The sequence below is a fragment of the Schistocerca americana genome, chromosome 3 (genome assembly GCF_021461395.2).
Source record: "Schistocerca americana isolate TAMUIC-IGC-003095 chromosome 3, iqSchAmer2.1, whole genome shotgun sequence".
NCBI classification, from domain to species: Eukaryota; Metazoa; Arthropoda; class Insecta; order Orthoptera; family Acrididae; genus Schistocerca; species Schistocerca americana.
This window is the reverse complement of record NC_060121.1, coordinates 80267386-80287459: the sequence shown is the minus strand read 5'-3', so window position 1 is coordinate 80287459 and position 20074 is coordinate 80267386. Positions and strand designations below refer to the sequence as shown.

General features: G+C 41.2%; 1 protein-coding gene and 1 long non-coding RNA gene across 2 annotated transcripts; one reads left to right on the top strand and one right to left on the bottom strand.

Annotated features, from left to right (window-relative positions):
• Nucleotides 1-10047: 10047 nt before the first annotated feature.
• On the top strand, nt 10048-12944 carry LOC124605098. The gene is made up of 3 exons (XR_006978597.1): nt 10048-10220; nt 10315-10549; nt 12849-12944. It is a non-coding gene; the product is annotated as an uncharacterized LOC124605098 (long non-coding RNA).
• Nucleotides 12945-13281: 337 nt separating this feature from the next.
• LOC124605880 lies at nt 13282-14721 on the bottom strand. Its single transcript, XM_047137828.1, has one exon. The coding sequence runs from the start codon at nt 14719-14721 to the stop codon at nt 13282-13284; it is 1440 nt and encodes a 479-aa protein (XP_046993784.1).
• Nucleotides 14722-20074: the final 5353 nt, after the last annotated feature.

The window sequence follows — 20074 nt, the reverse complement described above, 5'->3', positions numbered from 1 at the left end:
ATGACATACCCTGGAAAGTGTCCTCGCCCAAACAATTGAATAGCAGGTGGAGATGCAAAGCTATGACAAGAGATTCAGGAGATCGAATCTAAGGGCACTTGTGCACCACGTAATGAGTCCTTCCCCATATGGGCCGCACTTCTGTAGAATTTCGAAAGTGGCACGTCAATGGATAGAAATGGACCTGAACTCATAATGACGAAAAGAGTGAGACTCCTTTTAGTCTCCTCGTACGACAGGCAGGAATACCTTGGGCCTACTCTGTCTCCCAGACCCGCAGGGGGTGCGAAGTGCTGACACGGTGTACTATCGGTTGTTCGAATGTTGTACGAGCAGTGTAACTGCGCTCAGTCAAAATGTTAACACGGTTCCTCAACTCCACTTTCTGTGTTAAGGTCTCGCGTCGGAAGACTGGTTAAATATAGCTCTCCATGTACTTTTTCTAAGTGCAGCAAATAAAACGGACACACATTCTTTTACCTTACGTCTGCAGGGTAACAATCTAAATGAATAACAGGAAAATAAAACCTGCTTTACGCTCGCACAATGCAGTTGTGCATGTAGGACACAGCGGTAGTTTCGATGTTAATATATTCTAGTGGAAACCTTAGTCAATGACAAAAAATGTCTAGCGAATGTGTAATGTAATATTAAGGTGTAATATAATATTAACACTTTCTTCTAGGGACAAGTGTACGAAATTGAAATAGAACTTTTCTTGCGATCTAATAACTAATTTGGTTTCAGATCAAAATTTTAGTTTTTTAGTATCTTTCTTATTTTCTCTCATTCTTCTAAGAAAGTGTGCACGCAATGCTACAATGTCCTTCCTATTAACAAGGGATGTCCGATTTTTACATATTTGAAACGAAGCAGACCTTTCCGTTTTTCTTCTACACAGAACTGAACTACGTTATTTATCGTCACTTTTCCATACGAGCATACTCTATGACAGTGCATATTTGCAAGGTGACTATCCATTTCAGTAGGCGCCAAGAATACGCAGAACTAGCAACGCGCTCTGACTACGATGTGACTGTACAGTGCTGAGGCACGTGTGTCAGTCGCGTGCTGTCTGCTACTGTCATCTTTCGTCCTATCTACACCTAAACAAAGTTTAGTTCCGCGTTCTGTCGTCCGTAATAACTTTAAAACTAACGAATCAAAGCAAACCCGATAAAAAGGCCTCGATGAGATTGTGAGTGAACTTGCGGACGCAACGAAAACAAGCGGGAGTGTTGCTGTGCAAAGCGCGGTAGGTACGCAACGGGTGGGGTGTGGGGTCCGGGCCACGGGAGAGGCCGCTCTACTTCTGTGCCGACACACGGCCTACTCCTCTAGGATAGCATCTGGTGGGCCGCCGATCTTTAACACTGTTCCGACCCAGAATAGCGAGGGAAATGAAATGGAATTTGTCGAAAATCCATCTGCATTGCCAGAAGTAATACCGAGCTACGACGGAGTCGCAGCGGAAGCAAAGCAGTAATGTCGCACTTGGACATCGTCACCAGCTGCCGAGTACACGCTCACCAGGAGGAGGACTAACAGGAAACTAAAGCATTCGTCAGTGCCTAAGACGTGGTGCGAGAAATACACTCCTGGAAATTGAAATAAAAACACCGTGAATCCATTGTCCCAGGAAGGGGAAACATTATTGACACATTCCTGGGGTCGGATACATCACATGATCACACTGACAGAACCACAGGCACATACACACAGGCAACAGAGCATGCACAATGTCGGCACTAGTACAGTGTATATCCACCTTTCGCAGCAATGCAGGCTGCTATTCTTCCATGGAGAAGATCGTACAGATGCTGGATGTAGTCCTGTGGAACGGCTTGCCATGCCATTTCCACCTGGCGCCTCAGTTGGACCAGCGTTCGTGCTGGACGTGCAGACCGCGTGAGACGCCGCTTCATCCAGTCCCAAACATGCTCAATGGGGGACAGATCCGGAGATCTTGCTGGCCAGGGTAGTTGACTTACACCTTCTAGAGCACGTTGGGTGGCACGGGATACATGCGGACGTGCATTGTCCTGTTGGAACAGCAAGTTCCCTTGCCGGTCTAGGAATGGTGGAACGATGGGTTCGATGACGGTTTGGATGTACCGTGCACTATTCAGTTTCCCCTCGACGATCACCAGTGGTGTACGGCCAGTGTAGGAGATCGCTCCGCACACCATGATGCCGGGTGTTGGCCCTGTGTGCCTCGGTCGTATGCAGTCCTGATTGTGGCGCTCACCTGCACGGCGCCAAACACGCATACGACCATCATTGGCACCAAGGCAGAAGCGACTCTCATCGCTGAAGACGACACGTCTCCATTCGTCCCTCCATTCACGCCTGTCGCGACACCACTGGAGGCGGGCTGCACGATGTTGGGGCGTGAGCGGAAGACGGCCTAATGGTGTGCGGGACCGTAGCCCAGCTTCATGGAGACGGTTGCGAATGGTCCTCGCCGATATCCCAGGAGCAACAGTGTCCCTAATTTGCTGGGAAGTGGCGGTGCGGTCCCCTACGGCACTGCGTAGGATCCTGCGGTCTTGGCGTGCATCCGTGCGTCGCTGCGGTCCGGTCCCAGGTCGACGGGCACGTCCACCTTCCGCCGACCACTGGCGACAACATCGATGTACTGTGGAGACCTCACGCCCCACGTGTTGAGCAATTCGGCGGTACGTCCACCCGGCCTCCCGCATGCCCACTATACACCCTCGCTCAAAGTCCGTCAACTGCACATACGGTTCACGTCCACGCTGTCGCGGCATGCTACCAGTGTTAAAGACTGCGATGGAGCTCCGTATGCCACGGCAAACTGGCTGACACTGACGGCAGCGGTGCACAAATGCTGCGCAGCTAGCGCCATTTGACGGCCAACACCGCGGTTCCTGGTGTGTCCGCTGTGCAGTGCGTGTGATCATTGCTTGTACAGCCCTCTCGCAGTGTCCGGAGCAAGTATGGTGGGTCTGACACACCGGTGTCAATGTGTTCTTTTTTCCATTTCCAGGAGTGTAGTATCTTGTACGGAAGAACGTATAGCGAGTAACTTATGCAGTAGTTAACAGCCTGTAATTGTGTTGAGCGGCGGTAGCACAACAAGGATCGCTGACAGACACGTGTTCAGTAATTACGAACCGATCGTCACGTCATACGTCGCGCTAGTGTCTAAGTAACCCAGTTTTCCAGCTATCTTTCAGAGTTCATCGTGAGGATCGATGGCATTCACAGCAACGGCACTCACGTGACTACAACAGTGTAGTGAGTCTATGTCCCAGATGTTCCAGCACTTCGCACGGACTAACCGGAGGTGTTGTGAAGCTGACCTGCGCACAGTGGAAGTTGAGGTGTCCGCTGCCTGCCGCGCACTGACGGAGACACCGACTGACTTCCGCCACCGCCACGTCGCACAGTGCTGGTCGCACTAACTTCGTCGCAGGAGGCCGCGAGTGCTCCGGGGGTGCGCGTTCCTGTTCCTGTTCGTTACTCGGGCGCTTACGGGTGCTGAGAGCTACCGCACCTGTAGGGAGGGGATCAGCCGACCGTGTAACTTCCTGCACGGCGTACATCGCGTAAAGAGCTTCGACGTTCACCATAGAATTCAGCAAGACGTTTGCTAGTAGGCACCGACTTTTAAAACGAAGTACACAGATTTCCAATCAGCAGCACACAAACATAAAAACCGATGTTACGAGACAGTTTTTTGAATGATGCGGCCGCCATTTGACTAATAATTTTTATTTTGGTGTTATATGATCCAGATTTCGGCCTTAGGCCACTTTCAAGTCAGACTTTGGACATAAATACGATTTTTTACTTTACAATTTCACTTTCAGATATAGCAGAAGGTCTCGTCTGCTAAACGAAAGTTTATTTTATTTATTTGTTTATTTATTTATTTTTTGCAGATTCTGGGCAATTAGATCGTTAGCTAGTCATTTTCTATTTTTCAGTACTAACACTATCACGAAAATGAACGCAAAGCGTCCAGCAGGTACCAATCGATGCCGTTTGCGCTGTGTGTGATTGCGGTGCAGTGCGGTGCGTGGGAGCAGGACGAGCGCCAGCGCCGCAAAGCAACACGCAATTCCTTTCCCGCCAATACGAGTGACATATGCTACATACTGTCTTTTTCCTGAAAGTCCAAGGTTCGTATCTGCATAGGGACGAGACACGTAAGCTTACAAACTCGTCGTACGTCGCTCCTCTTTTTGGGGTATAATCCATGTGGTGCACGAACTATGTCCGTGATCTCCAGTGTTGACATCCCCGTTAACGACTGATCACCCTGTACCTTTACTCGAACGAGCCTTACGAGTCTGATCTACCTGTACTCCCTACGTCCTCGCTAACCCCAACGTGACAGCTTTGAAATTAATTCTTACCACGAAGAACTTTTGTAGCCTTCAGTTTGTGCGCCGTGTGTGTTTGCATGCTTACGGGTTTGAAACGTCAATGAGCATCCGCAGTGAGCCGTGTGTCCACTGCGAAGGTTACTTGTGCACGGTCGGTTCGAGAACATCTTTCTACACAGGTCACAGCCTTGCCCACCCGCCCAAAATTCAAACACTATACCTTCCCTTCAGCTCTCTGTAAGTCCTTTAATAAATTCGATTGATTTATTTTTTAACATTTTTCTATTCAAGTAAGTACTACAGATGCATTACTCTGTAGCCCAGTACTGTCGTAATGCAGTGGCGTGCCTTCGTTGTGCGCAAGCACACGATTCGCGCCACTGCGCGAAGAAAGACGCCACACGCTGCTGCGCCAATTGTGGCGGCGCTCATGCGGCGAATTACCGCGGCTGCAGCTACATCAAGAATTGGAGTCGCGGTGATATAGCTAGACGGAGACACAAGGCCACCAAGGAGGCGGTTACAACCGAGGCCGTTGCGTCCTCGCCACCCCCCACCATTAGAGGAAACGTTAGCGCTAGGATTTCACCCGGAACAAGTCCCGCCCACTCACCCCCACCGGCCACCGGTTAACCCCCGGCACTCACCCCCACCGGCCACCGGTTCACCACCGGTTTTCCCAGTCTTTGTTCGTGGACTGGGCATCGTTTCAGTTGACCCATGTGGTTTCCGCGTTCGGCTGCACGTTGCGGTAGAGCATTGTTCTTTTAGCCGATTTATTTAACATATTTCGCGTGTGAAGTGTTTTGCTTGTTAGAAGTGTTTCATCGTGTATTGCGTGTGAAAAGTGTTAAAATTGTTTTATAGTGTTCAAAGTGTTTTGGGTGTGTTTTATCGTGTACCGTCTGTGTGTGAACTATTCGTGTGAAGAGCGTTTCGTGTGTAGTAATAGTGTCTAATAATGAGTTCTTTTAAGTGTGAAGTTTGCGGCAACGAGTTTAGTTACCGCAAGACTCTGAAGAGGCATATGTCCACAGTCCATCCACAGAAGCTGAGCGAAATGATGCCTCCTGTTACAGATAAGGAACCTTCGTGTACATACCAATGCTACATATGCGACAAGGATTTTACTTGTAAAGGTAGTTTAAAACGCCACCAACAAAATATTCATGGCCAACCGCAACAGCAAGGGTTTAAGTGTACAATGTGTGCATTTGAAACCGATTCAAAAAAGTGCTGGATCGATCATTTTCAGTCTGCACACGGATTATGTGCGAAACCAGAAGCCCTGGAATTCTCCAGTGAAGAAGAATTTTTAAAATGGAAAGAAGAAATGGAATGTGCTACACATTCCAAATTCATTAAAAGCTGTGGCACTAAATTTTACGATGAGGGCTCCACATGTTATTACGTTTGCCATCGCTCAGGTCAGTTTACCTCCAAAGGTGATGGGAGAAGACATCTGAAATTGACAGGAAGCAACAAAATTAATGGCAAGTGCCCTGCAGAGATTAAAGTGCAATACAAAGAAGGAAAATGCCACGTTACTTTTGTGTCCACTCACGTTGGTCACGATCTGGACCTAAGTCATCTCAACCTGACGGAAAAAGAACGGATGAAGATAGCTGATGACATTGCTGCAGGAATCCCATTTCCTACTGTCCTCCAAAAAATTCAAGAAACAGTGCAGAGTTCGAATTTGGAGAGAGTGCATCTTACAACGATGCAGGATTTGCATAATATTGCAGCTGCGTATAACCTGTCTTCAAAGTCAGTCAGACATTCAAATGATGCGATCAGCGTTGAAGCTTGGGTGCAAGAAGTGTAGCAAAGTGACAATCCATGTGTATTGTTCTATAAGCCTCATGAAACAATTAATGATCTGTACCCTGAACTGAAAGTGAAGACTTTGCATTAATTATAATGAACAACGCACAAGGCGAAATATTAACAAAATATGGAGGTGACTGTATTTGTGTCGATGGAACTCATGGCCTAAATGGCTATGATTTTGAAGTTACAACATTACTTGTACTGGATGATATGAGGCAAGGATTTCCATGTGCTTTCCTCATATCCAACAGGAATGACTCAGATGTTTTGAGTATATTTTTCAATTGTGTTAAGTCTCAGGTTGGACAGATTTCCCCAAAAGTATTCATGACGGACCTGGCAGAATCGTATAGTATCGCTTGGAACAAAACCATGGGACATCCTGAAATGAGACTTTTCTGTACCTGGCACGTCGATAGAGCCTGGAGGGCCAAGATTAAGAGCAAAATTAGAAGTTTGGACAAGAGAAACGAGGTGTACAAACTTGTTAAATCGTTAATGCAGGTAAGAGATGTTGCTGTGTTTCAAGAATCGTTGGTAAAAGCATTGCAGAAACTCAACAGCGATCCAGAGACTTCAGAATTTGGTCACTATTTCAAGACGTATTATGAAAAAAATGTGAAGTGTTGGGCATATTGTCATAGGATGCGATCTGGACTCAACACAAACATGCACCTGGAGAGCATGCATAAGACATTGAAATATATACATGCTAATGCAAAGCAGGTAAAACGTTTGGACAAAGGTATATCCGCTTTGATGTCGCTTGTAACAGCAAAGCTGTTTGACAGGCTCATTGTCAACGTGAAAGGGAAGCTAACAAGTAAAATGAAAAACATTCGCCGTAAACACAAATGCAGCATTCTGATGAATAAGGACTCAATTAGGAAGGTAGGCAGAGGTTGGGAAGTACCAGCCACAAAATCACATGAAGTTTACCTTGTACAAGAAAATAATATCTTCTGTAACTGTAAATTAGTGTACACTGACTGTAAAGTGTGCATTCATAGGTATTCCTGCACGTGTATTGATTATAGCATTAAGTTAAATATGTGCAAGCATATACATAATGTTTGCCAACTAGACAGTACAGAACAAAATCCTTTTGAAATTTCTGAATTACAAGATGCAGTAGCTACAGATGTTGGAGATATGTCTTGCATTAATGAGAAAGAAGTGATTTTGAAGCAAGTAAGTGGAAATGCTAATTCCTGCACCCCAGAAGCATTGGCAGAAGAGAAGAGAAAAATTATTTCTAGGTTTTCAGAAATTGTTTCTGGTATGTCAGCTACTGAAGTTCAGCTGGCTAACAAAATGGTGACTTCGTTGAAGGTTAATGTAGGTGCTGTTCGCACCAGTATTGGTATCTCTTTCATTATCCCACAAAGAAGTCTCAAGAGGAAACTTTTGCCCCCAGAGGAGGCTGTTTTCAACAAAGAAGACAAGTTCCTCAAAACGCATATCCATGGCAGTTCCTAATGCAGAAGAAACCAACAACATCCTGAGAACACTTCTGGATGGAGGTCTGTACCATTAATTTGCAACTATTTGCATTTAATATTAAAATATTTTAAATGTTCATGTGCCCAAATCTGTTGTGATTAGTTCTACATTGGGATGTAGTATGAACATTCTGACATGAAAATCACTTCAAAATTTTATCATTACATAACATGCCTCATACAAATGAAGATAGAGACATAAGTTCCCTATCAATTCCATCTCTTTATACAAACTGATAACCATAATCTAGGTTATAATACATATGTAGTTACTCCTTCAGGTAGACAATACATGGTTATCACCGAAGGCAATAATCTATTGTGGTAGTGCATATGGTGTTACTTTTTTAGACAGATAGGGCTGCTACTTGACATCATTATCATTCGGTACATTTTATACAGTATGATATAGTATCAATATCCTTCAGATATTTTACCATGTGTGCTTCAGTATTATTATTACTATTTTGTCATACTTCCCCTTTCAGATTTTATTTATAAATTTCATGTTCATGTTATGTGGAGTTTTTTCATGTAGTTCTAGTCTCTGGCTGAATCACTCTCACTGAAAAACCTGTGTGTTATGTTTCAGCTCCCACTATGGCTCGGATAGTATTTTTTGTAGTCTAAAAGCATTGAGGAAATTAGTTTTCTGAGAACCCCAAAAAATAATACATTAGGTGATGATTGAAATAAAATATGCACAAGATATATTTTTTTAAAATTTAATCAGTGATATTATTTATGGTGTTCATGATTTTGTTTTGTTACTTAGTATCCTGCATTGTTAACTCCACGATATCATTTTAATTACTGGTACACATATCTTTTTGACACATTTTTTTTATCAAATATTGTATTTCACATAAACATTCCACAGCCTTTTTTTGTGGTGAAGTGAACAATTCCTGGGTTAGCAGAGTTAAATTATTTTTTATTTGCTGTGGTGTGCTGCTGTATTTCCACTCAGTCATTCTATCAGTATTGCTGGAACCTGCAAATAAGTTTGAACTTAGAGTACACAATGATATGTCATGCTTTGTTCAGTCTGATACCATCCTCTACACAGATGACTCACAAGTAATAGGCTGCTATAACACTGATGAAAATTTAATATGCCGCATTGAGTAAATGCTTGGAGAATAACGTGCTTTCTCTGTATGGCAGATTAAGTATACCATTAGAATTACTGAGTGAAAAAACAGTGGCACACACAGCAGTGAGACATGCAACAAGCATCACCTGGTATGTGATGGTAATTCCATGAAATGGGCCACACTGCATGTGATATATCTTCTATTTCACACATCTCCAGTGCAATTTTTCTGTTCTATGCATGGAACATGATTTATAATCCTGTACCTGTCAGTTCGTATGTGCAACAAACTTTGAGTCAATCAATGCAGCAACAGGTCCAAAATAGCACACCAGGTATTAGATTAATTCTGTGTTACACACAATACTGAAATGCCTTGTGAGACATCTCTATATTCATGTATGCCCAATGTTACTTCCCTGTTCCAATATACAATGCCTGTATTGTGATTTACTGTTTAATTGTTTACTTACAGAGCCTGACACTGAGTGTGATCAGCAAGGTTTTGGTATGCCATTGCAGCAAGAGCTTCCACACACCACACCAGGTATGAGATTAATTCTGTGTTAGGTACAATACTGAAATGCCTTGTGAGACATCTCTATCTTCATATATGCCCAATGTTGCTTCCCTATTCCAATATACAATGCCTGCATTGTGATTTACTGTTTAATTGTTTACTTACAGAGCCTGACACTGAGTGTGATCAGCAAGGTTTTGGTATGCCATGGCATCAAGAGCTTCCTCACACCACACCAGGTATGAGATTAATTCTGTGTTAGGCACAATACTGAAATGCCTCATGGGTCATCCTTATATTTATGTATGTCCAATATTTCTTTCCTGTTCCAATACTCAATGCCTGCATTGTGATTTAATGTTTACTTACAGGACCTGTCAGTGAATGAGTTTAGAACGGTGCTTTCGATAAACCATGAAAGCAAGAGCTTCCACACAGCACACCAGGTATGAGATTAATTCAGTGTTATGCACTATACAGAAATGCCCTGTGACTCATCACTAAATTCACATATGCTCAATGTTACTGTTCTGTTCCAATGCACTATGTCTGCACTCTGGTTTAATATTTACTTTCAGGGCCTGTCGGTTTGTCTGTGTGACACAGCAAGTGTCACTGAAAATGGCAGCAACACATTCAACATGCCACCTTAGCTAGCTATGTCTGTCCCAGTAGCTGTGTGGTTAGAGAGACTGATAGGTACGCAGGGTCTCAGGTGCAATTCCTGTCCAAGTTGGAGAGTCTAGCCTCTCGGGGGCTGGGTTATGTGTTGCCATTATCACCATTTTACCTTTTTTTCAAATGCAAATCACCAAAGTGGCATCATCTGGTGAAGACTTGCAGTAGGCAGCCGAATGGTTCTGCATAGGATCTCCCGGACAGAAATGCTATACGGTCATTTCGTTTCACTCTAGGTAAGAGACTGATTCTATGTTATGTACATTTTTGAGATGAGTTGTGAGTTCTCAGAATTCGTATATGCTTAGTAAATTTAATATTTATTTGCAGGACTCTAGAGTAAGCAGTGACTAGCTGTGTACACTATGATGCTTTGTCATGACTGACACCTAGCATGGCAATACAGCATGCCACTATAATGGTGTCAACAGTGTTGGATAGTTTGTCTGCTCCAATGGATGGTGGTGCATGAGAAATAGACTTGTCAGGAAGGCCAGTTGGACCTCTGTACCCCAGGTTTGCAGTTTGGCCAGTGGATATTTGGAGCAAATCCACTAACACTCAGGTATTTAAAAGTTTATTTATTTATCTTTAACATTACAGGATCATGTTTCCATATCTGCATCCATCCCTCCATCCCCCGTCCCCATTCCCCAGTGAGAGGAGTCATAACTATTTTGTGAGGTCATAACTATTTTGTGAGTTTGTGCATGGAGCACATAAGGCTCCTAGTAATTGAATCCTTTCTACTTTTCCAGGCTGCATTAACTCTCCCGTGCTCATCCATCCCTGTCCTCACTTCTTTCCCTCTTCCCTTTCTTTATATCTCTGTTTCCTTGCTTACACTGGCCTGGCAATCGTGGTTTTTTGCTATCTCTTGCAGTTTTATTCTTCTTGCTTTTCACTTTCCTATTTGGAGTGTTTGGTCCCTCTTTGGAGTTTGAACTCCTCTAAATTTGGTCTCCATGGTGTGAGCCACAAGGGGAACACCACCATACATGAAGTCTTTGGCATGTGGCCTTACCAGCTCTTCCATTTTTTACCTGAAGCCATTGTCCTTTTCATGCTCTACAGCTAGCATGGTACCCATTTCATGTGCTTGGGGTGTTATGTACTCGTTTGCTTGTGTCCTCTGACAACACAGGGATCACAGTTCTGATACTTGAGCTGCTACCTCCCTGTGTATGCCTAGGAGTAGTGGCTTGTCGTTCTGGAGCATTGGAACTCTCAGCAACAGCTCATATTCCAGGTGGCCATTGGTGTGGCTGAGTAGTGCATTTTGATGTCAATTACTCCTCAATAGCCTTTGAATATGTTTCAGGGTGTCATTTCTCATAGTGACCTCATCTTCCAAACTGGTGAACTTCAGGGCAGTCTGGAATGGCAAGGCGTTCATTTTGTTCAGAAAGGCTGTAAGGACAACCACATTGATAATGACCACTTTATTCGGGTGTCAAGGTTATGGTTTATCAGTGTGATGTGAAACCGTATTGCTTAACATCAGATTCCTTTTTGCTCAGTCTTGGGCTGACTCTTTGAGTCCACCACCTTCCCAATAAACTTCTTGCAATAAGGGGACTCGTACCGCATGGCCTACAGTGGATCTACCATCCTCTGCTAGCTTTGTATTGGTCATACCAGGTTGACTCAAGCCTCTTACTCCATAATGATCTGCCCCCGCCCCCCACCCCTCACTGTAATCCATATTTTACTAGACTCCCCCATCTTTTGGCGTTTCGCATTAAACATGCTCTTCCACTCTTCATTGTTACAGATGTTAGCAGACGACCTTGCGTAGTTACATCTGTCTTCGGTTATCATCCTAAAAGTGGTTTGTCCCCTATATTTAAGTACCTGAATTTTCTTCCATAACTGGAGGCCTTCATCATTGCCTTCATTCCGGCCAGGTTTCCCGCCCCCATTTCTCTCCATTTTGTTTGGAATTTTGTGCTGTTTCCTCCCCACCCCCTCTTCTTGTGTCATCTTCCCCTGGTGTTGTCTCGATTGTCACAGTCATGGTATGATGTGGGGACCGGCGTGGGTTTGCAGTGATTCCAGCACCCTGTTGCACATAGCATGAGTGAGGCACATTATGATCTCCCCCTACTCCTGTTCTTTATTCTTCCTGCAACCCCAGGGTTCCTTCTGCATCTTTGACTGTTTTCTTTTGCCATCGACTAGACTGTGCTGTTGGTTTTTTGCTCCTGCAGCCTCTGACATTTGGGAACTTGGGACTGATGGCATCACCATTTGATCCCTCTCCCCATTCAAACAATCAATCAATATCTGCATCCAGCAGACAGCCAGTGAGACTTAGTATCTACTCTGTTAGCATCTGTGTCAGGATGTTACTTGGATTAATGACAAGTTTCAAATTATTACTTGTTTCCAAACACAAAAGGCATTTTTGTTCCCTGATAAATTAGGGGTACAAACTATGTGCCAGTATTATGGAAATAACAACCAGTTAAAAATAAAACATTCTGGAATATGAGACATTTGGTTACAGATAACTTTTGAAATAGGGGATTTTAAAAAAAAGTAAAATATATACTACAAAGTGGAATCAAAAAGGCTTTCAGCTGAGTTGTATATCAGAATGACTTATCCACTCATTCCTAATTCCACCTCCATGTGTTTATACGGATCATGAAATAATATTTATTTATGAAATTTATTTTTAGGTAAATGAGTTACATTATCAGGAAAATTGATTGTGAACAATCAGATGTAGATATTTTCCCAGCTAGAATAAGAAAATATTTAACCTGTTTAACAGTTGTATGTGTGTTACTCATCTAGCTGGATAAAAAATAAATATATATTACAAGTTGATGATTGTAACTTACTCTGTTTTAATTTAGGGATGGGTGACAAATGCATAGTCATCAACAGGTATTACACTGAGCCTGAATCACAGTCATCACTGCCCAGCTCGGCTTGGGAGCGGAGTGACCTAGCAATGCTACCATTCTAGGCAGGTGGCAAAAGCAGCATCAGTTCCTGGCAGTGCATAATTTCCCACACATCAGCAGAACTGCCATACCAGAGGATGGTGAAGATGTAAGGAAGATTGATGTTTGACATCCTGTCAACAGTGAAGTCATCAGAAACAGAGCACAAGCTGTAGCACTTTCAAGGACAGAGAAGAAAATCTGCCTTGGCCTTTCAAAGGAACCATCCCAGCATTTGCCTTCAGTGATTTAGGGAAATAATAAAAAACCTAAATCTGGATGGCAGGACACAGAAGAGAACCAACATGTTCCACAATACGAGACCAACATGCTAGCTAATGTGCTATAAATCTTCATCCAGAAGTGTTCTCAGGATGTTGTTGGTTTCTTCTGCATTAGGAACTGCCATGGATATGCGTTTTGAAGAACTTGTCTTCTTTGTTGAAAACAGCCTCCTCTGGGGCAAAAGTTTCCTCTTGAGACTTCTTTGTGGGATAATGAAAGAGATACCACTACTGGTGCGAACAGCACCTACATTAACCTTCAACGAAGTCACCATTTTGTTAGCCAGCTGAACTTCAGTAGCTGACATACCAGAAACAATTTCTGAAAACCTAGAAATAATTTTTCTCTTCTCTTCTGCCAATGCTTCTGGGGTGCAGGAATTAGCATTTCCACTTACTTGCTTCAAAATCACTTCTTTCTCATTAATGCAAGACATATCTCCAACATCTGTAGCTACTGCATCTTGTAATTCAGAAATTTCAAAAGGATTTTGTTCTGTACTGTCTAGTTGGCAAACATTATGTATATGCTTGCACATATTTAACTTAATGCTATAATCAATACACGTGCAGGAATACCTATGAATGCACACTTTACAGTCAGTGCACACTAATTTACAGTTACAGAAGATATTATTTTCTTGTACAAGGTAAACTTCATGTGATTTTGTGGCTGGTACTTCCCAACCTCTGCCTACCTTCCTAATTGAGTCCTTATTCATCAGAATGCTGCATTTGTGTTTACGGCGAATGTTTTTCATTTTACTTGTTAGCTTCCCTTTCACGTTGACAATGAGCCTGTCAAACAGCTTTGCTGTTACAAGCGACATCAAAGCAGATATACCTTTGTCCAAACGTTTTACCTGCTTTGCATTAGCATGTATATATTTCAATGTCTTATGCATGCTCTCCAGGTGCATGTTTGTGTTGAGTCCAGATCGCATCCTATGACAATATGCCCAACACTTCACATTTTTTTCATAATACGTCTTGAAATAGTGACCAAATTCTGAAGTCTCTGGATCGCTGTTGAGTTTCTGCAATGCTTTTACCAACGATTCTTGAAACACAGCAACATCTCTTACCTGCATTAACGATTTAACAAGTTTGTACACCTCGTTTCTCTTGTCCAAACTTCTAATTTTGCTCTTAATCTTGGCCCTCCAGGCTCTATCGACGTGCCAGGTACAGAAAAGTCTCATTTCAGGATGTCCCATGGTTTTGTTCCAAGCGATACTATACGATTCTGCCAGGTCCGTCATGAATACTTTTGGGGAAATCTGTCCAACCTGAGACTTAACACAATTGAAAAATATACTCAAAACATCTGAGTCATTCCTGTTGGATATGAGGAAAGCACATGGAAATCCTTGCCTCATATCATCCAGTACAAGTAATGTTGTAACTTCAAAATCATAGCCATTTAGGCCATGAGTTCCATCGACACAAATACAGTCATCTCCATATTTTGTTAATATTTCGCCTTGTGCGTTGTTCATTATAATTAATGCAAAGTCTTCACTTTCAGTTCAGGGTACAGATCATTAATTGTTTCATGAGGCTTATAGAACAATACACATGGATTGTCACTTTGCTACACTTCTTGCACCCAAGCTTCAACGCTGATCGCATCATTTGAATGTCTGACTGACTTTGAAGACAGGTTATACGCAGCTGCAATATTATGCAAATCCTGCATCGTTGTAAGATGCACTCTCTCCAAATTCGAACTCTGCACTGTTTCTTGAATTTTTTGGAGGACAGTAGGAAATGGGATTCCTGCAGCAATGTCATCAGCTATCTTCATCCGTTCTTTTTCCGTCAGGTTGAGATGACTTAGGTCCAGATCGTGACCAACGTGAGTGGACACAAAAGTAACGTGGCATTTTCCTTCTTTGTATTGCACTTTAATCTCTGCAGGGCACTTGCCATTAATTTTGTTGCTTCCTGTCAATTTCAGATGTCTTCTCCCATCACCTTTGGAGGTAAACTGACCTGAGCGATGGCAAACGTAATAACATGTGGAGCCCTCATCGTAAAATTTAGTGCCACAGCTTTTAATGAATTTGGAATGTGTAGCACATTCCATTTCTTCTTTCCATTTTAAAAATTCTTCTTCACTGGAGAATTCCAGGGCTTCTGGTTTCACACATAATCCGTGTGCAGACTGAAAATGATCGATCCAGCACTTTTTTGAATCGGTTTCAAATGCACACATTGTACACTTAAACCCTTGCTGTTGCGGTTGGCCATGAATATTTTGTTGGTGGCGTTTTAAACTACTTTTACAAGTAAAATCCTTGTCGCATATGTAGCGTTGGTATGTACACGAAGGTTCCTTATCTGTAACAGGAGGCATCATTTCGCTCAGCTTCTGTGGATGGGCTGTGGATATATGCCTCTTCAGAGTCTTGCGTTAACTGTACTCATTGCCGCAAACTTCACATTTAAAAGAACTCATTATTAAACACTATTACAACATACAGCTACAAGTGGTAAAAACAGCCACAATGTACAGTATCTCTTTAAATCAACAAAATGGTTCAAATGGCTCTGAGCACTATGGGACTTTACTTCTGAGGTCATCAGTCCCCTACACATAGAACTACTTAAACGTAACTGACTTAAGGACATCACACACATCCATACCTGAGGCTGGATTCGAACGAACGAGCGTAGCGGCCATGCGGTTCCAGACTGTAGCGCCTAGAACCGCTTGGCCTCTTCGGCCGGCTTAAATCAACAGCTTAGTTCATGATTCATTACTAGAAATAAGAGTAATCTACAGTAAAGATGCAAATGTAGTTACTTTGGTGTTGAAGGTGTTCATTGTTCAAGAACACACCACTTAAATAATTTGTCTCTTCAAAACATGTAACTAGTAATACATTCAATTTAAGGGAAGGTTAAATGGGTTACTGGTGGCTAACTTCATCAACTCCATTCACAAATTTATTTGTAGAACTAACTGATGTACCAAGTCTACCAAATAACACAAACTGTTTGGAAAATTTTACCTCTGTACATGTTCGAATGAGAAATATATTCTGCATTAGTAAGAGCGGACTCTGATTTTCTGTTTCATGGTGCGTGTCTACAAAAGGTTAAGAATGTTTTGTACTCCAGTATATTGTGGATTTACATATTGTCTTTAAAGTTTATTATTACTTCTTAAATGATGATATGTTTAGGACTTATTTACTTTATGTCCATGAAAACCACTTCACATAGAATCTGTGGATGATGTATTAGCATATTTATTCTTTTGTAAATAGATGTATCATGTATGTTCTCACTGTGAGCTTGTATGAATGTATGTTTCTGTGTAAATGAAAAATATTATGTCATCTCTCAGTCCTCACATTTTGATCAGTGTAATTTGGCAATCTCATTCTAGATTTGCTATGTTATTGGTGCCCAGTATTTTTGTTTGATTGTGTAATGTCCATATAAGGACATATCGTCATTTACTACATTTTGGCACACTGTAGGATATAGTTTAATGTATACACTATTTTATTTTTTATTTGTGTCTGTTACTTTTTTTATTAAATGACCTTTGGGAGTTATTTGTCCTTTTATATAATTAGACTCATGAGTATTGTCTTCACTGCTTAAGTCTCAGAGTATTTTTGGAAAATGGGAAGTGAGCCAGTAATGATATTTGGCTCCCTCAATAAACAGTAATCATAATTTAATTGGAGTTCTGAGTTATTTCGAAACATTCAAGAAAGCTTATTATTTTGGGTGAAGCTGCAACACATGCTTCTGTCCCTTTGGAAATGTTCAGAGTTGTTTCACTGTAGTAAGCACTGAAAATCTTTTAATCATTTATAATAGAGTTAACACACCAAAATTATTTCTGACTGTTGAACTTCTGCATTACTGTTGTGCATATCACACTACCAAAGCCAACTGACTATTTGACCTATCAGATGTCCACTTGTATGTCACTTACACTTTGTTTCCACATTTGTTTGATTCTGATGTATTAAGTTGTTATAAAAAATTTACTGAGGCAATAGAAGTATGTCGTATTAGAATTTGTGCTTTTTTTTATTTCCTTGCTCATTTCACATAGTTACAAGCTAGTAATTTTGTGCAAGATCTGAAGTGGTGCTGCTGAAACTTCACAATAATGTAATAGCTTTGTGATTTTGTTCTGCATAGAAGACACCAGTATTTGAAGACCCCTTCATTTGGATTAGTATTGTTATTTTGGATGACAAGTAACTTCATAACCATTTCTTACTAGCTGACTTTTTCAGATGATCTTTGTAACAAGTTTGCACTTATGCACCTGAAGTATGGCAAGTGGTCTCATTAGCTACAGAGAAATGAAAGTGCTACCCAAGAGCCTGTTTATATGGTCTAGGTGTGACTTGATGTAATCTAGAATAACAAAAATTTTCATATTCTCAAAATATTTTACTAGCTCAAAAAACTTTATTATTTACTAAAATAACCAAACCTTTCACTTTGACATGAACAAGCAATTTTTTGACACTTGGAGCACTATGCAGAAGGCCTTTGAAGAGAAGTGGCAATACTAGTGATATTTGTCTCTGTTAGTTACAATAAAATTTAGATAAATCATGAAATATATAATCATTACAAGTTACAATATGCAATACACATAGGCTTCCCACCCATATTCAAATTCTAGGGAAGTGCTTTTGTTGTGTTACAATATACTTACAACACATGTGAAAGTTAGAGTTTTGAACCAACATAAATTTAAAACCAAGCTAACTGCACAACTCAGTAATCATCATTTAAAGTTATGGATCTGTAAAAGACTATGTTAATCCAGAGTCACTATGTAGGCTACATATCAGAGAAAGAATAAATTTCTTTTGTATGTACCTACTTGTGCATTTACTGGTATCAACAATTCATTAATACCTTGACTGCAGCTGTTCCAAAAGTGGCAGCTTCTATGAGAGCAAATATTGACAACATACTTCACTTCCAGAAGATCATTTTATATCAGATGGGTTGGAACTGTGTATTTGGTCAATTGCCTGACAAATGTAATGAACACATTCATTAATGGTTCACTCGATGAAAACTACACAAAAGGTAAACATTTTCAACTAAAATATCTGATTTCTTTCACACTTGCTGCGTTCAATGATCATGGTTAGTGATGAAAAACTAACAATCTGTAGAAGTATATGGCAACTCTGTGGAAATTTACAAGTTTGGAAACAAATTAACACATTTCAAGATAAGTGACTGTAATTATTATTCTAACACATGTGCAGCAATGGAAATCCTATTACTGAAAAATAAATTTGCATGGTTTTATACATGAATTCACTTACTCCAGTTACCCTTCACTGTGTCCCTCCCTACTACAGATTTGTATTGGCTAAGAATAAAGATGGCCATGGGTGTGGTGCACCTCTGTTAATTTCAATTTGTTGTTCTGTGGTTTCCTTTAATTGAATAACATGCAGGAGTTTATGATATCTTTCACTTCCATTTTCATCAGTAAAATAAATAGCTGGCCAGTGTGGGTGAGCAGTTCTAGGCCCTTCAGTCTGGAACCGCGGACCTCTACGGTCACAGGTTCAAATCCTGCCTCAGGCATGGATGTGTGTGATGTCCTTAGGTTAGTAAGGTTTAAGTAGTTCTAAGTTCTGTGGGACTGATGACCTAAGATCGTAAGTCCAATAATGATCAGAGGCATTTCAACCATTTGAAAATAAATAATTGTCTTTTTAATCAGTTTATTTTCTTAAATGCATAGATGATACAGCAATCCATTCGGGTGGTTTGTAATTCCACAAACAGTCAAATAAAAAAGCTTGTCTTCCTGTGCATCAGTTCAAAAGTCATAATGTACAATTTCTGAAATTATACAATACTTAACACTATAAAGAGGTATAATTTATATTTTTATAGAAAATGGGCAGATGATGATTTACTGAAAATGGATAAAAACCATGACTTTTGGTACACTGCATTTGGTATAAAATGTTACTTTGCTATTTCATTGTTTTAGTAAATCATTTAGAGACCACCAAAAAATTTCATACAATATTTGGAAACACCTTTTTATATTTTAGAAATGATACAATAAAGTAGTTCATTTAACTCATTTACTGCCATAATTTTATATTTAACACTATGGCTGCAGGTTCCCACAACAGAGGCTGATGCTGTGCGCTTGCCAGCATGGTGGTGAAACATCCATCACTGTGGATGCAGCATTCAGAGTGTTTGAAGGAAACATTATTGTGCTCTCCAGACTGATTTAAGTGAGATCATATTGGCCATCAGAATGAGTCAAGGAGTACACGCTGAAGTAATAAACGAATCACTATTTACACAGTAGTCAGTCCAATTTCATATGCCATTGTATCTGATTGTCTGCAAGATGATAAGCTAGGTGTTAATGCTATTAATCAGAAAAGAGTACTTCATGAAAAAAAACTTATCTTAAAGTGATGGAAATATTCTGCGATGGAAACAGATCATCAGGTTTGGCTTCGTGTGAAAGCTAGACAAACTCTCACTACTGACCGCACGTCTTCTGTGCAGTGTACAAACTCCCTAAATAAAAGTTGTAATAACTTAAGTTCCAGTGGTGAAGGTGAAAACCTGAGCTGACCAGGTACAACTGCACCGGAATAACACCAGGTCTCTCCCAAGCACTCAAGTGCACAGTCTTTGTACCATCAGGAAATGAACAGTAAAAGAGATTGTTGTTTGGAAATGGCACAGACTTCCAGTTCATACCTAACAGCAACCAGAGTAATCAAGAAGAAACATTCCTAAATTCTTTCATTGTGTGTTACATTAGTGAAAAATTGTCATTGTTTAATGTGCAGTGGGTTATTATTA

Coding starts and splice junctions, on each gene's coding strand:
- LOC124605880 (XM_047137828.1), bottom strand. CDS start 14,721: ATGAACAACGCACAAGGCGAAATATTAACAAAATATGGAGATGACTGT.